General features: G+C 36.2%; 2 protein-coding genes across 12 annotated transcripts; one reads left to right on the top strand and one right to left on the bottom strand.

The window, feature by feature from the left end:
- Positions 1-480: 480 nt before the first annotated feature.
- On the bottom strand, positions 481-14261 carry LOC134755843 (heat shock factor protein). Of its 11 annotated transcripts, none has more exons than XM_063692463.1 (11): positions 14030-14261; positions 13187-13645; positions 12295-12498; positions 10603-10801; positions 9406-10000; positions 9137-9205; positions 8585-8690; positions 7900-7971; positions 6980-7055; positions 5413-5490; positions 482-1385 (listed from the first exon to the last, which is right to left on the bottom strand). In XM_063692463.1, exons 1-11 carry the CDS (start codon positions 14132-14134, stop codon positions 1210-1212), a joined length of 2139 nt encoding a protein of 712 aa, XP_063548533.1. In that variant the 5' UTR covers positions 14135-14261; the 3' UTR covers positions 482-1209. The 11 variants fall into 11 exon arrangements, 10 of the variants coding, with proteins under 10 accessions (XP_063548534.1, XP_063548537.1, XP_063548533.1 ...); XM_063692470.1 differs by lacking the exon at positions 5413-5490 and adding an exon at positions 6664-6757 and having other exon boundaries at positions 1259-1385; XR_010129085.1 differs by lacking the exon at positions 482-1385 and adding an exon at positions 1552-3935 and having other exon boundaries at positions 4592-5490.
- A 4088-nt stretch (positions 14262-18349) lies between these two features.
- On the top strand, positions 18350-24342 carry LOC134755820 (probable very-long-chain enoyl-CoA reductase art-1). The gene is made up of 5 exons (XM_063692426.1): positions 18350-18522; positions 18622-18980; positions 19662-19878; positions 21309-21501; positions 23406-24342. The coding sequence occupies exons 1-5, from the start codon at positions 18517-18519 to the stop codon at positions 23531-23533; spliced, it is 903 nt and encodes a 300-aa protein (XP_063548496.1). The 5' UTR covers positions 18350-18516; the 3' UTR covers positions 23534-24342.
- Positions 24343-24760: the final 418 nt, after the last annotated feature.

Raw genomic sequence — 24760 nt, 5'->3', positions numbered from 1 at the left:
CTATACAAATTTCCACCCCACTTTTCACACCCTTAAAAGATAATTTTGGTTATAAAAACTATCCTATGTACTGTCCCGGGACTCAAACCATCTCTATACCAAATTTCAACGAAATCGGTTCGGCGGTTTTATATGTTTTTACTTCGGAAAGGTGTCAATGTTGATACCAATACCATAAATGAATTCGGGGTGCTGAATCGATTTATACGAAAACGATCCCAAACCAGGCCTAGCAGCTTCACTGATGTAGATAATCAAGATAAAAATGAGAGACCTAAATAAACCTTCAAGAGCGGATATCTCAAAAACTATACAAGATATCGAAAAACTTGACTGAATAAAACTTGTAACAAATTAAATCTTTTTCATTTTGTATAAGTGGCCAAGTCGCTCAGACGCATAGTTTCCGAGATATAATCAAAAAACCGAAAAATGGAACCTTCAAACCCCCCTCTCCCCCCCCCCCCCCCCAGCACCAGGGTTACGGCCGGGGACTTTTGATATGTTCACCTCCTAACTAGTCCAAACAAAGCTACGAAGTCAAAAATTGTGTTCCAAGCATTTCCCTCTATACCTTTTTTTGGTCATTTATTTCCTGCCCTATTAGTTAAATAACAATAATAATTTTATTGACTCGTTAGGCAACATAAAAAATAAAATATTAAACATCAAATATAAAATATTAAACTTATCAGCGCTTCACTATTTTCAAAGAAAACATAATAATATTTTCAAATATTTTAAACCTGTACAAAATGTACATGGAAACAAGACCAAATACATTATCATGGTGTTGCACTTAGGCGATCACATTAAAAGTATATATACAAACAAATAAAAGGACACGGCAAGGCTCACACGCATTTCGCACTTGTGACACGTCACTATGTTCATCATCATTAGATTGAGCCTTTTCCCATTGGCGTAAGGCGCGTTGACACTGGGTCTTCTGCTGCCGTATTCGGCAGTCGATAGCGACATGGTTTAGATAGCACGGCGCTGTCGGCTATCAAATGTAAGAATAGACCTCGTGTAAACGTAGCCTTATACCTCGGCCTGGAAGTCTCCGGGCGACTTTACTCTACGCTGTAGTTGTCAACGTTCCCTACCCCTCGGAGCTTTTGTTTCAGGGCCCTCAAATTAGAATTAAGACGACGCTTGCGTTCTTCAACCGTTCATAAGGTTTAAGCGACGCCGAGTGGCGGGGGCTCAGGGTCTCTGCGGGAAGGCGGGCGAGCCCAGCTGCACCTGAGGCGTGTTCAGCGTGTAGCTAGACGGGCTCGGCGGCGCCGGCGCCTCTTGAGAGTTATCGCTCGCCAACTCTAGGTTCATATCCTCAAAGTAAGGAATATTCCCTGTATACGACATAAGCTGATTCCCCTCAGCTGAAATTACCCAAGAAAAAAAGAATCGTTAGTCTATTTCGTCGTGGTTCAATACAGAAAATGATAGCATAGAGATTGAATTAGAAGCGAACGTAAGGATGAGACTATTGAGAAACAAGTGTGAAATGCTAATTTATGCATCCAGACAAATTAATTATTATTTAACAACATTGTAGAAATGAACAACCCACACCACAATGAAATGCCAGGACCGAGAATGTCTAGCCGTAAAAGTACTTAGTTCGATCAACGAACGTTAAAAGCGGAAGCGTTTGAAGCATTTTATCCCACTATATTTTACATCGTCTTTTGAATTTCATGTTGGACAAAAACGCAAAGCGAAAGGTTACCATTACAGGAGCTTCATTTTTTTAACTTTCAATGTATTGGTGTGGCATTAGTGGAATATCTAATACTAGAACTTGATAGTAACTTTGTAAATCAACAATCTGAATTGAAATTACATATTATCATATCAATATAAAATAAGATATGCCTGACGTTCATCTTAAAATGGAGTTTCTTTTCAGAAATTTCTTTAACTGATGTTCTATGAAGGAATAAAACGTTCCATGCGTTCCCGTCTAAAACAATTACTACGTACTAAAAGTATTTGTACATTTCCTCCAGTGTCAAATTCGTTTAAATGATAAAAGAGGATCTATTTTATCGTTAACTTAATTACCTATCTTATAAATAATATCATGCATGCATTTTTTATTCAAATTCATTATCTAATGTAGAGCTACGTACTGCATATTTACAAAAATATTTTCTGTCCAAGCTGCCATTTTTGCTAAATAAATGCGTAGGTACGGTACGGTATAAAAGATTAAGAAAGCAAGTAGGCCAAGCAATAAGAAAGTAGTATAGAGGGAAATGCTAGAACACAATTTTTGACTTCGTAGCTTTATTTGGACTAGTTAGGAGATGAACATATCAAAAGTCCCCGACCATAACCCTGGTGCTGGGGGGGAGAGGGGGGTTTGAAGGATCCATTTTTCGGTTTTTCGATTATATCTCGGAAACTATGCGTCTGAGCGACATGGCCACTTATACAAAATGAAAAGAGATTTAATTTGTTACAAGTTTAATTAAGTCAAGTTTTTCGATATCTTGTATAGTTTTTGAGATATCCGCTCTTGAAGGTTTATTTAGGGCTCTCATTTTTATCATGATTATCTACATTAGTGAAGGTGCTAGGCCGGGTTTGGTAACGTTTTCGTATAAATCGGGGGTGCTAAATTCATTTATGGTATCAACATTGACACCTTTCCGAAGTAAAAACATATAAACTTTAAACATATACTTTTTTTAACTCCTCTTCACGCTTAAACCGCTGAACCGATTTAGTTGAAATTTGGTAAATAGATGTTTTAAGCCCCGAGACAGGATATAATATAGTTTTTATCTCAAAAATCATACTTTGAAGGTGTGAAATTTGACTTCTTCGCCGAAGTTGAATTACTGTTTAAATTTAGGTTTGAAGTCATGTTTGGTATCATTTTCAACTAAACCAAACATGTAGACCATCCCAAATATTATTTAAATAGGTTCAACTGTTATTAATTCCCCATACAAATTTCCACCCCACTTTTCACACCTTTAAAAGATGATTTTGGTTATAAAAACTATCCTATGTACTGTCCCGGGACTCAAACCATCTCTATAACAAATTTCAACGAAATCGGTTTAGCGGTTTAAGCGTAAAGAGGAGTTTTAAAAAAAGTCATTTTTTTAAATTTTGTTTTTACTTAAGAATGGTTTCAATGTTGATACCATAAATGAATTCAGCACCCCCGATTTATAAGAAAACGATACCAAACCCGGCCTAGCAGCTTCACTGATGTAGATAATCAAGATAAAAATGAGAGCCCTAAGTAATCCTTCAAGAGCGGATATCTCAAAAACTAAGATATCGAAAAACTTGACAATAAAACTTGTAACAAATGAAATCTCTTTTCATTTTGTATAAGTGGCCATGTCGCTCAGACGCATAGTTTTCGAGATATAATCGAAAAACCGAAAAATGGAACCTTCAAACCCCCCTCTGCCCCCCGGCACCAGGGTTACGGGCGTGGACTTTTGATATGTTCACCTCCTAACTAGTCCAAACAAAGCTACGAAGTCTAAAATTGTGTTCTAAGCATTTCCCTCTATCACTTTTTTTGGGCATTCATTTCCTGGCCTAAAGTAGGTATATTAGGTATGTAGGTACCGTCTTTTTTCCACATTAAAAACAAAATGCTGTAAAAACAAACCAATTTCACTTCATATTTGACTAAAAGCACTAGCATTAAATCGAAATCTCAAATCAACCAAAAATATATTAAGCAAATAATAAAAGATAAGATAAAGATAACGAGGGTGACAAATAATGCGTTATACAAAGACAATAATATAAGTAGTATATAATACATGCAGGTCCGATTCCTGTTAAAGGTGCGCTCAACAAACACTTGCACCTAAAAATAATTATTTAGTAATTTAAATAAACTAATTATTTTATTGTAATTATATACCTACACATAATAGGCAAGTAAAATCTATCTACTTAAGGCGGTTCCCTGAGCCAGAAGGCGAAAAATCTCCTTACATGATCCTGTTTTTCTAAGATATATATATATATGGCGTTGATATTCGTAGACGTGGAAAAAATATATGTAGTTCTTGACTATATTATCTTTAATATCATAGCTTCCGAGACACGAATTATGACACTTCGCTCGATACAATTAATTCCCAAAGTAACCTCTAACTCGGACTTTTATTCCAACTTTACTCGGTTATTTATTATGTGATACTATAAACAAAAACCAGCCAAGTGCGAGTCGGACTCGCCCACCGAGGGTTCCGTACTTTTTAGTATTTGTTGTTATAGCGGCAACATAAATACATCATCTGTGAAAATTTCAACTGTCTAGCTATCAGGGTTCATGAGATACAGACGGACGGACAGACGGACAGCGGAGTCTTAGTAATAGGGTCCGGTTTTTATTTTTTGGGTACGGGACCCTAAAAAAAGAAAAAAAAACAATCTTAACTTAAATAATAATTTCATAGCTTTCGAATTTCGATATTGTAGGGTAACGTTTTTAAAATAAATAAAAATCAACAAAATTCGATCAAAATTGACACTTGGCGCGCATGATCTTTCCCGTTCTTTCTTGCGAAATGTGACAGAGACAGCGGCAAACCGATGGAACGGCCTTAAGCTACCGACTCCATTAGATCACTAGATTGAATGCCACTAATTACTAGTATTAATCAAAAAGTTTTACTATAGTCATCTACTATTTGATGGTACTAATTTATCCAAGGTGTAACAAAAACAAGGCCAACCGTTTAACGTCGGAATCAATATGCAATCATGACTAGAAGTAGAAATAATTTCTTTTGAGAAGAAAAAATCTTCAGAATTCAAGAAAACTTCGTCCCAAAATTGTTGATAAGTACCTCCTTTTTTCTAGTCACAATGCGATACCGATTATGACCTTATGGTAAACGCTCGTACGTAGGTTATTACCATGCAAAAGGTTTTGCTATTTTTAGAATGTGTTGCTTTTAAACTGGTTTTATTTCGTCAAGCGCATTAATGCATTGACGCAAACAGATGCGTATTTGTTCAAGGTAAAGTACATCACTATATTTTTTTTCAAACATACAGTAAGTAACAAGTTGTCATTTGGTATGCAAATGTTATTTTAAAGGTATTAATAATTTACTTGTTAACAAGTTTCATATTTTTTTTTAATTTTACTCTATTTTTAATTATTCATTTTTTATTTAAATGTAACTGGAAAAATCAAATATGATTAATACGATATTAATGTGATTGACTCTGATTGACAACATAAAAACATTTTACAAATACGCCAAAAATTATAAATTAATACTTTTGTATGGAATCCCCCACGCTGTTTTTGAACACCCGGATACTAATAACAAAAGAATGCGGGGCAACGTGCGGGAAAATTTAAATGAACAAATCAAAATCGGAAACTACTTGACATAGTGTTTAGTGTACCATCGTCCTCGGGAAACGCATCCTGGACACGGCCCTCGCCTCCGCTCACATTCGATATCTCACCTTTCAGCTTCTTTGCTTTAATTAACAATAAGACATCATTACAGCAAATACAACTAAATTTATGTGAAATTATTATTAGTTTGTCCAGCATTCATTTTACAATCAACATCTTGCAGTTGGTAGCCGCAACGAATGTGATCAACAAACTAGTGGGATCAAAGATAAATAAAATAAATAAGTACTTGTAATCTCCATTCGAAATTGCGTTTCTTATCATTGTTTTAGGTGGCGTCACTTTAAGGTCTTAGAAGTTATTCCCTTACATTATACATGACGTTCAGCAGCCTTCCGCTTGATTTAAAAGTAAAATCACAAACAAATATTTTTTGTCAAAAAAATGTGATCCATTTGATTTTGTACCTGAACAGATGTTCAGGATGTTCAGATGAACACAAATCAGAATGCAGTCTATATTTACAACACACCGCTCACAAGAGATGCTTGTAACAATGGCTTTATGTGCATCACTACAAGGTAGAAAATTAAATGTATTAATTTTGTAGGAGTCCTTTATAATAACATGTTTAGGGTCCTGATGGGACTCCCTAGATTCTGCAGCTGGAATGTTTGCTGACGCCCACGTAGAGGACTTCCACGCCATAATGCGCAAAAAGTTTGTGTCTATTAGAAGTAGAACCCAGGACAGTCCCAACCGCATTCTAAATATGTTAGCGGATAGGCCAGACAGTTTTTACAAAGACACTGGATTTCCGCACTGCTAAACCCCCATTCTGGGGATGTTTATTCAAATTAACCTCGTACTGCATTAAAATTATTTGATTTAAATTTGAACTTTAATAGCGGTCAATAGTTGAATATTATATCCGCCATAAATGGCTTCGTATGCGGTAAAGGGTTAAAAAGACCACCTAATATAGTCAATATTGAATCAGCGGTAAATAAGGTGTACTGTTCATTAAGAGAGAGAAAGGCAGCTCGCCATACAATATATGGACCAAGATCTTATTAACATGATGCTACCTACAAAATTGATGAAAAACGCAACTATGTATGGAAATTACACTTTTTTTACTACTGATCTCTGATAATATGCAGTTTTAGGTTTACAGAATCTTGTAGTATGAGTTCCTCCATGCCACAAAAAGTCCTGAGACAGTATCACAGACCGCAACCAGCATAACATAATCCTTTACCACGTCCAACCCTGTCGGGTTCAGCTGTACTAACTCTTGAAAGGATGTAGGTACAGGTTACTTTGCGGCCGCATCGCTGTTACGGACCAGCCAATCAAAATCAAGCATCGGATACTGTTTTGTTGTATCTACAATTAAGATAAACGTAAAATATAACGAAGAATAAGTTTATTTTGCCTATATCGAAGTTGTGTCTTATTGACTTTGATCATTGGGACAAAAAGCCATGGTTTTCACTGGTTCTTAGGGTCAATCATCGTATATCTGCATTGGAATATCCATACCATCACCCGAACACTACAAAGTTGGCGACAAACTCTCATGCAAAAAATTAGGATGTACAGGCTTACCACTGTTTGATGCTCTCGCTCGCTCGTCCACGGGATTATAAGACAAGCCGTAGAATGGATCATCGGAGCCAAACAGCTGAAACAACAAGTTATATTTGTTTCTTAATTTAGTTGAAATTAAGTCAACTAAAATGCAACTCTTTGGCTGCCAAGTACCCCAGAAACAACGATCTTATTTAATTGATAGAATTAGGTACCAAAAAAAGTCCGTTATAAATAACTTTAAGTATATCTGTTGCTGTGCTTTCATCGTTGTTCTACAGACGCGTATCATCGTGAGCAAGTTGCCGAATTCTCAGTAAATTTAGAATAGTTCCTGGAAATTGCGGAAAAAAATCACAAAAATGTGCAGTTTCCATTTTGAAACTGGATAATTTCGTTACACATATACTATAAAATGTATGTTCCGATTTTCTTAATATTTTGAATTTTCTGCAGGTATTAGGCACATCAGTAATTTATGTGTGTTATGAGGGGCAGATTATTTCAGTTCGACGCTTGCCGTGCGAAGGGTTAAATTTAGTTCATCATAAAACTACAAATTCTTCCTCGTCATATTGTCACAGCCATTCTTTACTAGTCAATGGGGTTGGCAACTGTCAAAGGTTTGCATAGATGGCGCCATCATAGCTTGCCCCTTTTTCTATGAGATTTGGCTTAAAAGGGCTGGCATCCAGGGCATAAAATTCCATTAAAAACAAATTTACAATTCTAGGGATTGACAGGGCAAGCTATGCTGGCGCCATCTGCTAAATACTTCGACCGGCCAACCGCATTACAATTACTGCCAACTTAGTCTGTTGTGAACAACACGAGTATTACACTGTTTGTATCTCTTTCTGACAAGAAATATGTAGGTACAAGAAAAATTGATGATTTATTCATAGTAATGTTATGGCTATGTTTATTATTATTATTACGTAATCGTGTGACGGCAGCTGACTGGAGGGAATGGCGAAAGACATCGTAGATCCTAGCCTTGCATCAGTAATCTATGGACAACAAACACATATAGTACACAAAATAAATAATAACTTATTTTTCTGTTGTTTAACTTTTATCAGAGTTTAATTCAAAAGTCCCGCCATCCAATCGCAGCGTGACGTAACAGTGAGCGGACCTATTGCGTAGTCGGTATCGCAGTAAGGCTATATTTATACACGTTTACGTAGGTCGAGTGGCTGTGTGAGTGCGGCGGAGGCACACGGCGTACCATGCTGTCTCTACACGTTGCCTGCAACGTGACCCGCCGTGGTGCTGCCAACCTCGCGCCGCCAAACGTCAATGTTTACATCACGCACACATTCATACAATTATATATGCATACATACAACAACTCTTATTGCGATGTGATGTTATAAAGTCCACCATTTTAAACTATCCGCGCGAATATTAACACCGGCTGATGTTGGGAATATTTATTGTGTATACTTGTAATAATAATTTCTAGTTACCGTCGCTACTTAATGTAACATGGAGAAAAATACAAGAAATTATTTATTGTCAAATAATTAGGTATTAGTTACTTACTGATTATGGTGGTTAGAAAAAAGTTAGGAACACAACTAAATATTGTGATTATATGTATAAGTAAAAATGTCTTACCCCCATTAGAGTGTTTGTGTCCAACGCATAACTGTCACTCCGTAATAACTCTCTCAGTGACTCAATGTCAGTTTGCATGGAGTCCAAATGATCATCAATATCATTCCTGAAATAGGCAAACAAGACATGTTATCATTATTTAAACCACAACGAATCACTGTGTATAACAAAAGCAAGAGTACAATTAGCAATCTCCCCCTTTATATATTAGTATATTAGAACTTAAAACTATTGTACTTTTTAATTGAATTGCCCGGTTTAAATAAAATAGTCAGCTTTAAAAAAAGGCCTAAGAATATTACGCACTGGTACCTAATTTATTAGTGAGCGTTTGCTATTTTATAGAAAAAATTAAAAGCAACATCCATTTCTCTATGGTCTATTATAGATACTTATTAAACATCAAGTTAAGCAAAAAGATACCAAAAAAGACAATGAATAAAATGATTTTTTTGCAGCATGAGTATATCAAACGAACTTTCAATAAATATTTATAGTAGGCCACCGCCAGTGACAATTCTTATTCAGAATAATTATCATAATTGCACATACTTGTTTGAATTTGTTCCAAAGACAGAAGTATATTCCTCAAGATTTTTGCTGATGTTATCTCTCCTATTCCTGGATATTGAAGTCACAAATAATTATAAATAAAAAATACACAACACATTGAAAGGCTGTGGATATTTTACATAATAATAATTAGTTGAGAATTCATGTCACAAGGGCGGCACAAGGTTTATTCATATGAACCAAAAGATATAATGTTCCTTCTACATTTTTACTTTTATTTAAGAAGCTGATATTATAAGCATACTTACACGGAGTTACACCTATTAACGTCACTGTTGTTGTTCACGGTAGCAAGAGTCATGTTATTCCAGTCCAAGTCATCTTGCAGCTCAGTCTTAATGCCAGCCAGGTCCACCTGGTTTGTATTGTTGACCTTACTCGATTTCTTTGACTTCTTTGTTGTTTTGGCATTTTCTGCTTTTTCAAGTTTGATGTTGATTCCACCAAACATTTTGTCTTTGGAAGTAGACATGCCGCCATCTAATGCAGCACTTTGCAGTGCACTCTGCAGGAGTTCATCTGCTGCTATGCCATTTTCAACTGAATCTTCATCAGCAAATATTTCAGCTGGTAATTTCAAATCAGCGGAAGGATTTAAGTTGTTAAAACTGCTGCCAGATGACATTTTCTTTGCCGGCCTAGCAATGCTCCTTTGCACCTTTTTAGTTTTTTCTGCAGCTGTCACAGTTGATGGATCAATGAAAACTTGATCTAGTATTGGTTGATCCAATGGTGATGTTGGATTAACCATAGTGGGAGATGGTGATGTCACTACTGGCAGAACATCCTGAGGCCGTAATAGGTTGTTGACTTTGGCTATTGGATATGAGACTCTGACACCATCTAAAAAATATACAGTTGGAAGGCATTAGATATGCTGCAAGATTTTAAGAGTATTGAACTGAAAATTAGTTATCATTAAGTTAACATGGGTACAGAGGACAATAACAATGTATTGTATACCTCGTCTTTTTTAGCATTAGGAAAATATCTCTATCTCTCTAAGGTTACACGATCTGGATGTGTCTTTTTAATGAAAAACGCTTTAAAACAATAATGTAAATTATAAATTAACATAATAATATTATTACAATTGCTTTATAATTGTTATAATAATTGCACTACTATAAAGTTAAGTACCAAATTATAGTAATTGCACTACTATAAAATTAAGTTAAGTACATATGTAACTAGAGACTGATGACCCCACAGTCAAACTCATTATTGAGTTTTGCGGGGCTATGATTATTGTATGAATACTCTGTATTTTATTAAATAAATAAATAATAATAAAATAATATATTTGCTGTGACTTATGTTGCAAGTGTTTTTCAATAAAAAAACGAGGTATAAATATTGTAATTATATACATATATATTTAATAGAAAGTGCAGCAAACAATAGAAAAGTTTTAGGTCGAATTACAAATTGTATGTACAATATACCTGTATCTAAATCATCTCCATCTTCCATAGTAACTTCATATTGAGCAGGTCCTGAGGGGTTAGGACTATAGTCATTGTTGACATTAGCATCAGAGGGCACATCTATTGTCACAAAGTTGGCAGGGTCTATTGAATCTTGAGCAATCTCCGAATGCAAAATATCATCATGTGCCAGCTCATGGATTGTGGGACCATCCTCCTGAAAATCACAATATTTGTTAATATTATAATTGAAATAAAATTTAATGGAATGGAATGGAATGGAATGGAATTGGATGGATGGGGATGTAGTAGCGGCCCAAAGTGTCAATGAGTTTAAGAATAGATTAGATAAGCACAAAGCAAATTCTACTCAACACTGAGAACTTGGTTTATGACTCTGGATACAGGCATTATCAGTTGTTTAAACTGCCTGCCTGCATTACAAATAATAATAATAATAATAACGCAGCGCCGGGCAGTGCTCGTCGACGTCACCATCCCCCATGATGAGAATCTCGTGAAGGCCGAGAAGGACAAGTCCAGCAAGTACCTAGACTTGGCTCACGAGATAACCGCCATGTGGAATGTTGACTCGACGATCATTGTTCCTATAGTCGTGTCAGCGAACGGTCTCATTGCGAAGAGTCTCGACCAACACCTAGAGAGACTCTCGCTGGGTGGTTGGATCAAGGGTCAGATGCAGAAGGCGGTGATCTTGGACACGGCGCGGATAGTCCGCCGGTTCCTCTCTCTGCGGCCCTGACCACCGGCAGCTTGGGCCCTACCTCGCTGCTGGCGGCACCCTAGGTTAGGTTTTTTATAATGTGTTTATATGTATTTTGTATTGTTTTGTTAGTGTTTTATATTTTACTTTATAAAAATCCTAACTTAAGAAAAAAGATTAATAAAGAGAAATAATAATAATAAATACGAAATATCAGGGTTGGGGTTGGTTGCCATCTATAACAAACATATATACACGGTGGCTAAAAAATAAGCGCATTCCCGTTGCCAGGGAGGTTTTGGGATTATACTGAGCAACTTTTACTATGGGACCAACCCCGAAATCGCGAAAGTTTTTTTGACTGTTTCATACATTTTGGCTGGTCCATTTTCTATGGGAGGAGGAGGATTTCAAAACCTCCCTGGCAACGGGAATGCATTTATTAGGGTTCCGTACCCAAAGGGTAAAAACGGGACAATATTACTAAGACTCCGCTGACCGTCCGTCTGTCACCACTCTGTATCTCATGAACCGTGACAGCTAGACAGTTGAAATTTTCACAGATGATGTATTTCTGTTGCCGCTATAACAACAAATACTAAACAGAATAAAATAAATATTTAAATGGGGCTCCCATACAACAAACGTAATTTTTTTGCCGTTTTTTGCGTTATTTTTTAGCAACCCTGTATATGGACATATACTTAGGTATATAGTGATAATAATAATATTGTACTCAGTACACAAATGATTATCCTTAGCTATATATGTCGGCGGCAGATCATAAGATCGTGATATGGGTTAACCTTAGTAAGATCATGAAATTGCGGCGGTTTGCGATATGCCTAGGGATATCTCGATCTGCCCAATTTTACGATCTGCCGCCGACATATACAAGCCATGAACCTGCAACTTCTTTGTTGGCAGGATCACTACCATTACCAACCAACCGACTCAACTATTATCAAAAGTATGGTATGTCTCACCAAATTCTCTTCATTCAGTTCATCTAGTAATGTGTCTTTATCCAGCTTGATGTTCTTTATCAGTCCAGGGTGGGAGCTGTCTGCGGCAGAATTGTGTGCCGCACTGTTAATCATCAACTGGTAAGGTCGCTTCACACCAACATTATTACTATTCGCATTATTTGGTCTTGCTGGTTGAACTAGGGACATCAGGAATTGTATCAGCTGAAAGAACAAATCATATTAAATTAGTATGAGTTAGTTAGAAATATAAATAATGGTTGAAATCGATAATGAACTGGTTCACAGGCCATAAGAAAAGAAAAAGAGGTAGACCATTTAGAAGATGGGTGGACGACATCAAAGCCATAGCAGGAAGCACATGGACGAGAGTCGCCAAGGATAGAGAGGAAGGGAGAAGGTTGGAGGAGGCCATTTGCCAATAAGTGGCACACAGACAGCAATAAAATATGCAAGAACTGTAAAAATATGAAATTTACTTTAATGTCTGAAATAAAGGATAATAAAGTTAGAAATAAGTTTTTGGCAAAAATTTCATTTTTGGTACAAGCTTTTATCGCTGACTGTACTTTTCTTTCCACAGGCAACTAATACTCATCAAGACAAGCCTAAAAACCCCAAACACAATTAGGTTGCATTGTATTATCACAGAGTTTCTATGACCACCTCCTGTCTCTATCATCAGATCAGCTTGAAGTACCATAATATTGCATTGTCAGCTGACTTACATATGTATGCAAATTTTCAGCTTCATCGGAAACCAGGAAGTGGGTCATAACTTGCAAGATTTGACCCATACAAACATAGTTACATATTACATACATACTTACTTACATAGTTACATTGCAAGTTAATAAAAAGCTTGTAAAAATAGATGAAATCACTGACTTACATTGTTGACTATCTGCTGCTGCTTGATGTGCTTCTGCCTTAGAATGGCCACTTCTCTCCATAGAGCTTCATTCTCTTGTTTCATTGCACTAAACTTAGCGTCCAAGTTCTCTTGTTTCCCTTTCATTTGTTTTACATCAGTCAACACTTTATTCATTAATTCAGGTCTTAGGAGTATTTTTTCACCACTCTCTCCGCTAGTCACTATTGTCTTTGGATTGGCAATTTTTCTCTTTATGTGTTCTAGTAAGTAGGAATGACCCTTCATGAAACAGGGATGTGAGAATTCAATTTCATCTTTTTCATATCGAAGTCCACCATTTTCAACTGATGTGATTTTGTGGAATCCATACATATTCAATTGTCTGATGAAACTAGCCATATTGTTGTGTTTGTAATACAAAGGGAGTAATTCCCTAGCAAAGTCAGCTTGGTTCTTTATTACAAATGTTTTTCCTCCCTGAAATTTAAGATATATATTATGTGGTTTCATTCGTTTCATATTTTTATAATTTGAAGAATAATAACCAGCAGCCAGAAGTTTTTATTTAGGTACTACATAAATACATATATGAATAGGATTATGTTAGCATTCAATTCATTATGTGAACAGGTAACAGAAAAAATGCCACTGGCCGGTGCAAATTGGTGTCAGGATCCGATAGCATGGTATAAAACGTGACGTCTAACTTTATATTTATTTATGTTTGGAGTGTCAACCTGCGACTCTTGTAGGTTGTTATTGTCGAATACTGTTACCGGCTCTCTTTCATCCTTTATTCAATTTAACTTGTTTTATCCAATAATGCAAGTCTCGTTAACTGAAAGTATTAAATAAACTTACGGGGCTCCAGGAAATTAAGTGATTGTTTTCTGTATCGTTAACCAGTTTCCATAATTTTCCTAAAAAGGCAGGAACACTTGCCCCTATTTCTACAACAGACCGCATATTGGCAATCTCGGTATTTGTGTATCACGTATATTTTTGACTTTTGTTATTACATATGATATTATTCTGATGAAACTACTGTTCACAAATCGCCATTACATTACACACAAATAATGACTGACTGACTTACACACACAGACCACACAGGTATATTCTGAGGGTATATTGTTCATAGTACCACACTAACCAAACTAAGTTGCGTTCAGATTTTGTAATCTTTTCAAACCAAAAGAGAGCGCCAGACAGCCGTCAAAAAAGCCAAAGGGATCCATCCATCCACTCACCCAGGGGGAATATAGTTAAAGGCGCTCCAGATTACGCGGCTTCGCACCGCGATTTGCGCACGAGTGTGGAGAGTGTGGAGAGCCCTTTACCTTTAATAACTAAAGCATAGAAGTCGGGCAAAAATAAAAGCTTGGTAAAAGGTATCGTATTCACAACACGCTATCACTTTTTGTCTATGAGTGAGTGAGACAACAATCCGGAAGTTCCTTCGTTTTTTTTTCAGTATTGTCTTAAGGGCGCTCCAGACTATGTCCGCGAATCGTAAAACCGTAAAATATAGCCGCTTAATATAATATAACTATTATTTATCTTGCCACATACGAGTCAAAATAGTGTGTAATGTGGAGTCTTGCCAGTTCGCGCTTCGCGCCTCCTTTGACGCGGGCTAATAAACCGACAAAAAACGGGGAACTAGGCGCGAAGGCGTGAACAATCCGCGAAATCGACGCCACACTTACGTTCGAGTACTTACTGTTCATAAGACGAACTGAGGAAAACGTCAAATGGTTCTATGTGGTTCTAATATAATCCAGCCAAATAAAATATATGTTCGTTATTTCACAGGTAGGTGTCAACTGTAACAACTTGACATACCTATTTAATTATATTGTTGCTATTCCTGAAAGATTGTTGGAAAATGTGCTTAGTTTGTAATGGTTTGAAGTTCCCTTTGTAATAATGTCTTGTGTGATCGAGGGCTGTAAATCGCATACAGGAAGAAAAGAAAATACGCACGAACCGATAACCTTTAATCAGTGAGTTTTGTTCAATTTTGAAGAAATTTATTTATTACCTGACCTGACCCTAAACATTGAAATCGATATGTTGTTTATGTAATTATTACTTGCATTCAAGTCTATATAGATTTTTGCGTATATTTTCGAACTTTTCTGCTAAGTATGAAAGGTTATATTTTTGGCATAGTGATGTATCGACCTCAGATCAATAACCTATCGACATTTACAGCTTTCTTATAGTTTGGCCCAGGACTGTCTCATTTTAATTGATGAGTACAGTCAAGGGCATAAATATATATACATTCCCAGTCTCAAAAATATGTGTACGCTCAGACAATAAAATCGTATTCACATATTTTTGAGCCATTTGTCTGGATCGATATTTTTGCCTTCGACTGTACCTATAGTTTTCTTTGTTCTTACTTACTGACAGATTGTGTTTGCCAGACTATAGTATAATACTAAAAATAGTATTTGTTGTTATAGCGGCAACAGAAATACATCATTTGTGAAAATTTCAACTGTCTAGCTATCACGGTTCATGAGATACAGCCTGGTGACAGACAGACGGACAGCGAAGTATTGGTAATAGGGTCCCGTTTTTACCCTTTGGGTACGGAACCCTAATAAAAGAGACATTAATGATCATTGATGAATATTCCTTTTATTAATATTGTTGGTTTACCTATCTCACAAAACTCAACTTTTTATTTCAGATTTCCAAAGGACGAGGAATAGGGGATATTACTGCAATGTTCTGCCACCAGAGTGCAGCACTAGCTTTTTTAGTGCACCGTAGAGTAACTTATTCATACTGTACCTTTAACAGGTTTATGACAAGTTTTCAGGGGACCTACCGGAAAACTCGAATCCAAAATTTCGTTATCTAGCTGCCTCTTTATCGCTCGAATACGCAAGAGTGACAGACATGTTAGATAACGAACGTTCGATTTTCTTGTTTCGCGATAGACCCTCAGATTGTGGTAGTGGCGCCACCTACGCCGAGTTTCGCGTAATATTCCCTATTATTAAATAAAAAAATATATTACACGAACGTTTCTTTCATTTCCCATTTGGTACATGACTAGAAACTATAAGTACTTAGTCTTTTAGCATTGGAAAAAAAGGTAAACCATTTCCACGTGTCTTTTTATTGACAAGTTTTTTAAATAAATATAGCAATATTTGACTTATGAAAGCAAAAGTATGTAAATGATCGTATATTATATTTGTTGTGACTTATTTTCAAAGTGTTTTTCGATAAAACGACACGTTAAGATCGCTCGCCTTTTTTCTAATGATAAAAAAAACGAGAGGTATAGTTAGACGGTTCTGAGTGGTAGACTGCAAATGAGATAAAAGCTATATTAGGTACATGCATTTATCCTCATATCAGGCGGCTCTTTGATTCCAAGGATTGCATAATTTTTATACTTTTTATGATTTTTAGAATATGAAAATTATAAAATGTATAAAAGTTATGCAATCCTTGTATTCAACGAGCCGCCTGCTACAGATTTCTTGAAATTGCCGCGTTTTTTCAGGTTCAACTTTCATTAGCCAGACTATTATCAATTTACCAATTTCGTGATTATTCTTTTACACGGCACATAAACTTATGCATAATTTATCGATATAAAAAGTCGACACAGTTACATCCCTAGCAAATTATCAAACTTATGACACCGTACGTAAATGAGAAATAACAAGCATATATGCATCTCTTTTCGGCACATTATCTAATTCGTAAGGAAGTAAAGGACGGGTATACATATTTGCGAAGCATTTTTGCCCGGCTTCTATGCTTTCGTTATTATTCTGAGGTGTAGACGATGGTTTACCTACCACTTCATTTCATTTTCATCATTCATTTTATTCGTTCCGTCCATGGAGACTATATAAAGGAGCCAAATCTCTATGTATGAAAAGTGTCCATTAAAAAAACAGTAATTAGGCGGCGCCACCATACACCGAAATACTCTACCAAAAACAACCTACGTAATTTGGTCGGGTTATTTGTTGCCTTATATGGTTCATGTTATACTCATGTCCCAGAGCCTAACTAGCGCCACCGGAGAGATTAGGAACTATTATTTAAAGCTGAAAGCGGTCACTTTTGCAACAATTCTGCCATAAGAGATTGGCGTCCTTTGTATACCATCCATAGTTCCGTCATTCGTGTTCATGTCAAAATGTCAAGTCATTTTCAGTGTTGCCATCTTGGCATAATTGGTGCCAGATATGGCATAATTTCACACTCTGGCATCGAAAATTTCCATTTAGCATCTGGCATCTTTTTTAGCATAATTTAGTGAATCAAGTGATTATGTGCCTAAGCCGAGTTTGAAACCTACTTGGCAGTGATAGACAATCCATGGCACAACCGTCAAAGGAAATTATATACATACGAGGAATTATAATAAGCCGTAACAGAATACCGCACCGCACCGCGACCTTTTTTTCATACGCGTTACCAATTAAATTGTCAATCAGATTGTGCGAAAAAATTGTCTCGTCTACACTCAATAATCTTTTTGTGTTATCTATGGTATAAAGGAATATATTTATTTAACTAAAATAAATTACAGAAAGAATTAAGAAAAAACTAAAAGATACTTAAACAATAAACAAATTACAAACTAAATAATAATACTAAATAATACTAAAGTAAAAATAAACTTAAAAATACTTACATAAAAGGCCCTTCTAAATTTTTCCCCCTAGGCAAGGTGCCCATCACGCAGGCGGCATTCCCGCGCTGGATTGCTATAGCCAATCTTTGTGCGAGAAAGCCGCCTGCGCGAGGGTCACCTTGTGGCCTCCCTCAGGCGTTTGCTAAGCGCTTTGTGGAGCCCCCGTGCCCCCTTACCCCAAGGGCCTAGTGTCTCGACGCCAAAAGCTACAAACTCGTAGTGTGCGCCGAGGCAAATATATTTATTCGCCTTGAAGCATTCTATGGTATAGTCAATGTCAATGTCATGTCATATATCATAACGGCCGGTTTTTAGTTACCTATAATATTGTAGCATCTTTTTTAGCACATTTCAAAATTATTTAGCATATTTCTGGCATAATTTAGACATGTCTGGCATTTTTTCAAATTTCGAGTTGGCAACACTGGTCACGTAGTAATCTCTTACATACTTACATAGTTAAGTTACATACATCAACATACATTATCTCTTATTAGTCTGTGCTCTGGTTTTATGCGATTGCCCAAGTTGTATGTTGCGGCGTAACGTTTGCTATTTGCATACGGTCGGCTTCGGTGTCAACCGATTAACAAGATACATTATAATAATTAAATAGTATATTTGCGCATATCTTTATTCAATAAAGTATAATTTATTATACCAAACCATGGAGGTAAGTGTACGTGCCATTCCGAAACCTGTTTTACTATGCCGCTACGTTTGGTAATATCGAATGTCTCTACAAAACACTTAAGCAACGCGTTTCTTGTAGATTGAGATTTTAAGCAACGTCGGTTCGAAGCCGCTGGGAAAGATTCAGGTGCCCGCAGATGCCACCATCAAAGTTGTGAAAGATAAAATTCATCAGTCGGTGAAGAAGTCGTTATATCCCAGCCGCCAATCCATAACTCTTGAAGCCAAAGGCAAATCGCTGAAGGAAGAGCAATCACTTAAAGAATTAAATATTCAAAATGGTGCCAAGCTTTATGTCAGAGATCTGGGTCCTCAAATCTCATGGAAGGGGGTATTCTTGGCAGAATACGCAGGCCCATTCTTCGTGTACCTTTGGGTTTACCAGAGGCCCTGGATTCTCTATGGAACTCCTTCAGAAGGTCCCTCTACTGTTGCCAGGTGGGTGTTCAGAATTTTAACTTCATTGCTACTATAAAGCGAGGTTTAGACTAGCAAGAACTTGCATGCAATTTAAGTTACATTGCCGACTACTAAAGTAAACTAGTATTCAAAAGGTTGATCAGATACCCTAATGTAACGAAAATTGCATGCAAGTTCTTGCTAGTCTAAACCTCGCTTAATGATATTAATGATATACCAGTAATATATATTTTTATATACATTGATGGCATATGTACTTATATCTCCTATTTACACATATAAATTTCTAATAACTGTTTTGACACTCACTGTCTAATTCTAATACAAAATAATGAATAAAATGTACATTATTTTATTAAGTAGTTGACAAAGCATGTAAGTATTAGACTATGTCAGAGACTAGAGTAAATTTGAAATACTATGCATATTTTAGTAGATTTTTTTAACCGGCACTAACCTTATGCCTCTTGTAAACTACCTTGCAGTGTAAGTTTGTATGTTGATGCTACTTAGATAGCCAGAGAGATATGTAAGATACTTTTGGATTTTAAACAATTATTTAAAACTACAGGATTTAAGTTTGTTTCATATGTACTTATCATTAAAATAGTTGGAAAAAGTATTTTAATTACTATAACTGCAGTAAGGAATTATTGTTAACAAAATTGTAATGTCTTTCATTTTTGTCTTGTATTTTAGCGTTGCTGCCATATGCTGGTCAATCCACTATGCCAAAAGATTGCTTGAAACCCTATTTGTACACCGTTTCTCCCATGGCACAATGCCACTGAGGAACTTGTTCAAGAACTGCTCCTACTACTGGCTGTTCACCCTGTATGTGGCATACCATATCAACCACCCCCTGTACACACCACCCTGCACTAACTGTTTCTACATAGGGCTTGCTGGTTTTGCTGTAAGTATGCAATGTAATTACAATATTATTATTTTAACCTTGTCTGCTTTCATTTTATGTCATTATGTTGTAATTTCATTGAAGTAACAGTTTTCACAAGGAAGTTCTTCAATTCTTAATTAGTTGTAATGTTCTAAGATCCAATGTAATGAACATGAATTAGATTCAAATTTTTTTCTCGGAGAATTCAACAACACATTATTTAATACTTGACCCTCCTCTTATCATTAAGTGGTAATAAAAATCAATTGCACAGAAAATATATCAAGTCATAAAACTTCACTGTTTTGTTTTTCTGGCCAGTTATTTTTAATTAAACATTACCCATCTGGACGCGTTTTACCTTCCTAGGCCATCTGTAAGTGGGTTAGGTTTTTGATCTATATGCCAGTCAGTCAATGATAGAAATATAAATTTTCACCCCCTTATTCATAAAACTTTACGGGCCTGATTTAGTTAAATTATGTTTTATCCCTTTCTTACAGTTCTTAAGTCATAATGACATAAAACGATTCATAGCTAATTCAGGCCAGTAACGCGTTTATGAATAACGCCATTAGACATTAATATTTTGGATTTTTGAGGAAATTTTAGATTTGAATGATGTATAGAATTAGGAAAGTAAACTGAAAGCCCTTTCAAAGAATATCTTTTTATGCAGGCATATTTGTGTAAAAATATGAATGGGAAGGTATGGAGCCAAGTAAATAATATATGTAATAGTAACTTAGTAATTTGTACAAAATTTTAACAAATTTTAACAATTACACAACTATCAGTTTACCCTTTTTTAGGGTTCCGTACCCAAAGGGTAAATACGGAACCCTATTACTAAGACTCCGCTGTCCGTCTGTCTGTCACCAGGCTGTATCTCATGAACCGTGATAGCTAGACAGTTGAAATTTTCACAGATGTATTTCTGTTGCCGCTATAACATCAAATACTAAAAACAGAATAATATAAAAATTTAAATGGGGCCCCCATACAACAAACGTGATTTTTTGCTGTTTTTTTCCGTAATGGTACGGAACCCTTCGTGCGCGAGTCCGACTCGTACTTGGCCGGTTTTTTACTTTCAATACTATATAAGGGATTTCAATAAATAAACCAAACTTCAGGTGTTTATGCTCAATAGATTTCGACTTATGCAGGGGTCAAAAGTGGCTTCAAATAGTTCGTATAATATAACACGCGGCAGTTGCGTCGCCAGTGCCTTTTTCTTGGACTTGGCTTGATATGCTGTTGCATATCTAGATAGATGTTTCTCTGCTATTTATAACATTCACTCTCACTTGATGACATGATCACTAAGAACATCATACTGTACTCTTTTGCTGACAGCACCAATAGCCCGCCTGTTTATGTACTGTTAGTGAATTTTAACATGTTCAATGGAAACTTGAATTTAATCTTTAAAAAAATTATTACAGTTCTGCGAGGTAGGCAACTTGAGCATCCACATCTTACTGAAGAACCTGCGCCCGCCGGGCACCAAAGTGAGGCGTATCCCTGTGCCCAACGGCAACCCGTTCTCTGCGCTCTTCAACTACGTGTCCTGCCCGAACTACACCTATGAAGTTGGCTCCTGGGTGTTCTTTACCGTCATGACACAGTGTGCACCCGGTAAGTTTTAGTATTGTTTGTTACTCTGCAATCTTGTTAAGGTGCAGAAGGTTCAGCCAGTAGAGTTTATGAAAAATCGTAGCGCTTTTTTAGATCACAATGCGGTTGCCAAAAATTTTACAGCACAACCGAGGTTTGAACCCACGATTTTTGACCACCACACTGATATGAAAGGTTAAAGTACTAATTAGTAAGGCACGTCCCTGTTCTCGACGGCAACCATTCCATTTGTTTTCCATTTAGTAGGTAGTTATTCGGCAATTACATTAGGTCGGTCGCGGTATAGAAATAATGACTGTTGCGTGGCAACGTGAAAGAAGTAGTGTAATTGCCGCATTACAAGTCGACCAAGGTAATCAATCAATAATCAAGTTAATAAATCCTGCTGGAATTTGAATTATTATTACCTATGTGATTTTAATTATAGTTTGGCAAGCCATTTCGGTGAGTAGAAAAAGGCGGCAAATTTGAAAAAGTATGTGAGAAGAATTGGTCCATCAGCCAACATTTGAATCTCGCATCTTTTTCTACTGACAAAATAGGTTTGCCAGACTATATCTAAGTTCCAAAAAGAATAGATATATACATGTCACACATAACGGACTAGACAGAAGAACTTGCAACTCACCATTACCAAAACCAATTAAACTTTCACAGCATTCATTTCATGACATAGTTGCACTGTGCTTAATTGCCTATTAATTACGAAGAAGAATTCAAGTAGATATGTATTATAGACTTGATATGAGCATATAAAACATTGATAGGAAATCGATAACTTCGATAACGCTAACTGGTCAAACGCCGGTGTTTACCATGACCTTTGCTCACTTCAGCATACCATTTACATAAGCGATTATTTAATTTACAAGTCTCATTCACATAACAGTTGAAGGTGAAGTGTTTAAAGTACGTTTATAGTAAAAAGTATTGAAAACATCGAAGTTTTAGTACCTGTTAGTACCTTTCTTTATTTATGTTAACACTGAATTTAAACCTTACCACACCACACCCATTTAAAGTCTACTTAAGGTTGACTATACTTAGACAATTTGTTGTTAGTTGTCAAACCAGATCGTGACGTAATACCGTTATTCGGCTCGATGGCAAATGGATTAATTAGCATAACATAATGATTATTCTTTTGGGGTACTGGGTATGAAATAGTGATTAGTGAAATACATTGAACTTTCCTTCAATGAACTTACTAGTAAAATTCCTTATTATTTTTATCATTAATGGAACTTATCTAATGACAGTAATATGTGCATGAAACTGGTTTTGTTAACTAGTACGTCAATTTAAATTTAATTGTGAAAAAATGAGTAGGTATCTAATGTAGAGTGCATTTAGTAGATGATAGTTATTATTTTATTTGCTTGTTAAATGAACCCAAATCTTTGGCACTCAGTTTTGCAGTTATATCTTATATTTTTTACTAACCCTTTGGCCGCCATAGTCAGCTATAACCGACCAAAGGTAGAAATGGAACCATTGCGTGTTGTGTTATATAAAATAGCCGTTGTGGTCAGGGGGTTAAGGTTGAATGTGGTGACTGGTGACGGCTTATCCTGTATAACTCGACTGTAAAGAGAATGGGATTCTAAAGTAACGTGCTAATAGCTAACTTAGGGCCAATTGAACCACTCACTAACTCGGGGTTAACCGGTTAAACCTGAAGTTGCCATGGTTATTAGTACAATTTGACACTGGGTTAACGGTTTAACCGGTTAACCCCGGGTTAGTGGGATGGTGCAAGCGGCGCTAAGCATATTAAAGGTTAACTATAGCCATACCCCTTCGTTGGACTTGTACACTTATTTCATTATAATTTTTCGGAATCACCTAATTCTTATTTTTGCCCTATTTTGCACATGTTTAAGTAAATCTTCGTTTAATTCCAGCTGGCTTGTTCGCGGCGGTCGGCTTCTACCAAATGGCGGTGTGGGCGGTCGGCAAGCACCGCAACTACAAGAAGGAGTTCCCCGACTACCCCAAGAGCCGTAAAGCAATCATTCCATTCATTCTATAAAACTTTACTCAGTTGCATTACTCGACGTCTGACGTCTAATGTTTTCCAAGTAGTATTGTCGTTAAAGTTTGAGATCTATCGCACATGGCGTAATTTTCCAGCGATCAAGCTAGATTTTTCTAGACGAACCAAAAAATAGCAAATAACAAATTTGCTTTATACCCCTTCATATGACCTTAAAAAGCATGAAGTTGGATATAAAATAGTTATAGTTTTTGGTTTCGGCAGCCTCCGCTACTAAATCGAAGCTAAACGTGTGACTTAGGACTTAGGGGTCGTCCATTAATTACATCACACAAAATTTCGATATTTTTTTAGACAATCCGAATCGAATCGTTTCTGGTGCAGAGGGTGTCCATAGCCATCCAGCGGGGTAATGCCGTGAGCATTATGGGCACTTTTGCACCGGAAGCGATAGCGAACGGGTTTGACTAAATTACCTCGTGTAATTATATAATTATTTGTAAGAAATGTAATATTTTATTGTATTGGAAATCAATTTTAGACAATTGAGAAATTGAAAAACTTTCTATGGTGGATCTTATGAGGTTAAACAAAATAAAATACCCGTCGCCACTTATTAATGCTTAAAAGCGACCGTGTGCGATACCTCTTAAAAATATTCGAATTCTTCGCGTATGCATTGCATTACGGCGGTGTTGGATATCGAAGGTGATGGTTTTTTTTTAATTTATTGTATGCTAATGACTGAATGTTGATAAGAAATAACTTGCAATACGTAGTATGTTTTAACGTTTAATTATTTTTAAGCTCATAACATTAAAATATTCTAGTATTAGTAATCAATATTTCTGGTGGAAATATAGACATTTTTGGTAAATACATGTTTTTATTTTAAAACTGGAACTTATCCACTAGTGTTGAAGCAAGTTGTGATAAAACTGATAAAAAGTACATAGTTAATATACCCTTACTAAAATGTGGACGGGATCTTGGAATATTTATGGAAATCGTGGTGTAAAGTCACAAGAACACATAGTAATGATCTAATGATGCGTGTTTATGGAAATACACATGTCGATTTACCAAAGTTGACGTGGATGGTTGAAGACGTGATGTGGTTAGGTACGAAAGAGGCTTCTAGCTTTATAATAATAATACTTAGACAGACCGCAGGTATGGTTATATGCAACTTTTATTAGATCTTGTATATATTTGTTTTTTTCAGTCTCACTTTTTTACGTTAAACCACCAAGTCAAAGTAGT

Source organism: Cydia strobilella, chromosome 3 (genome assembly GCF_947568885.1).
Source record: "Cydia strobilella chromosome 3, ilCydStro3.1, whole genome shotgun sequence".
Classification (NCBI taxonomy): Eukaryota; Metazoa; Arthropoda; class Insecta; order Lepidoptera; family Tortricidae; genus Cydia; species Cydia strobilella.
Note: the sequence above shows the minus strand (reverse complement) of the source record. Positions and strands in the feature narration are given on the sequence as shown.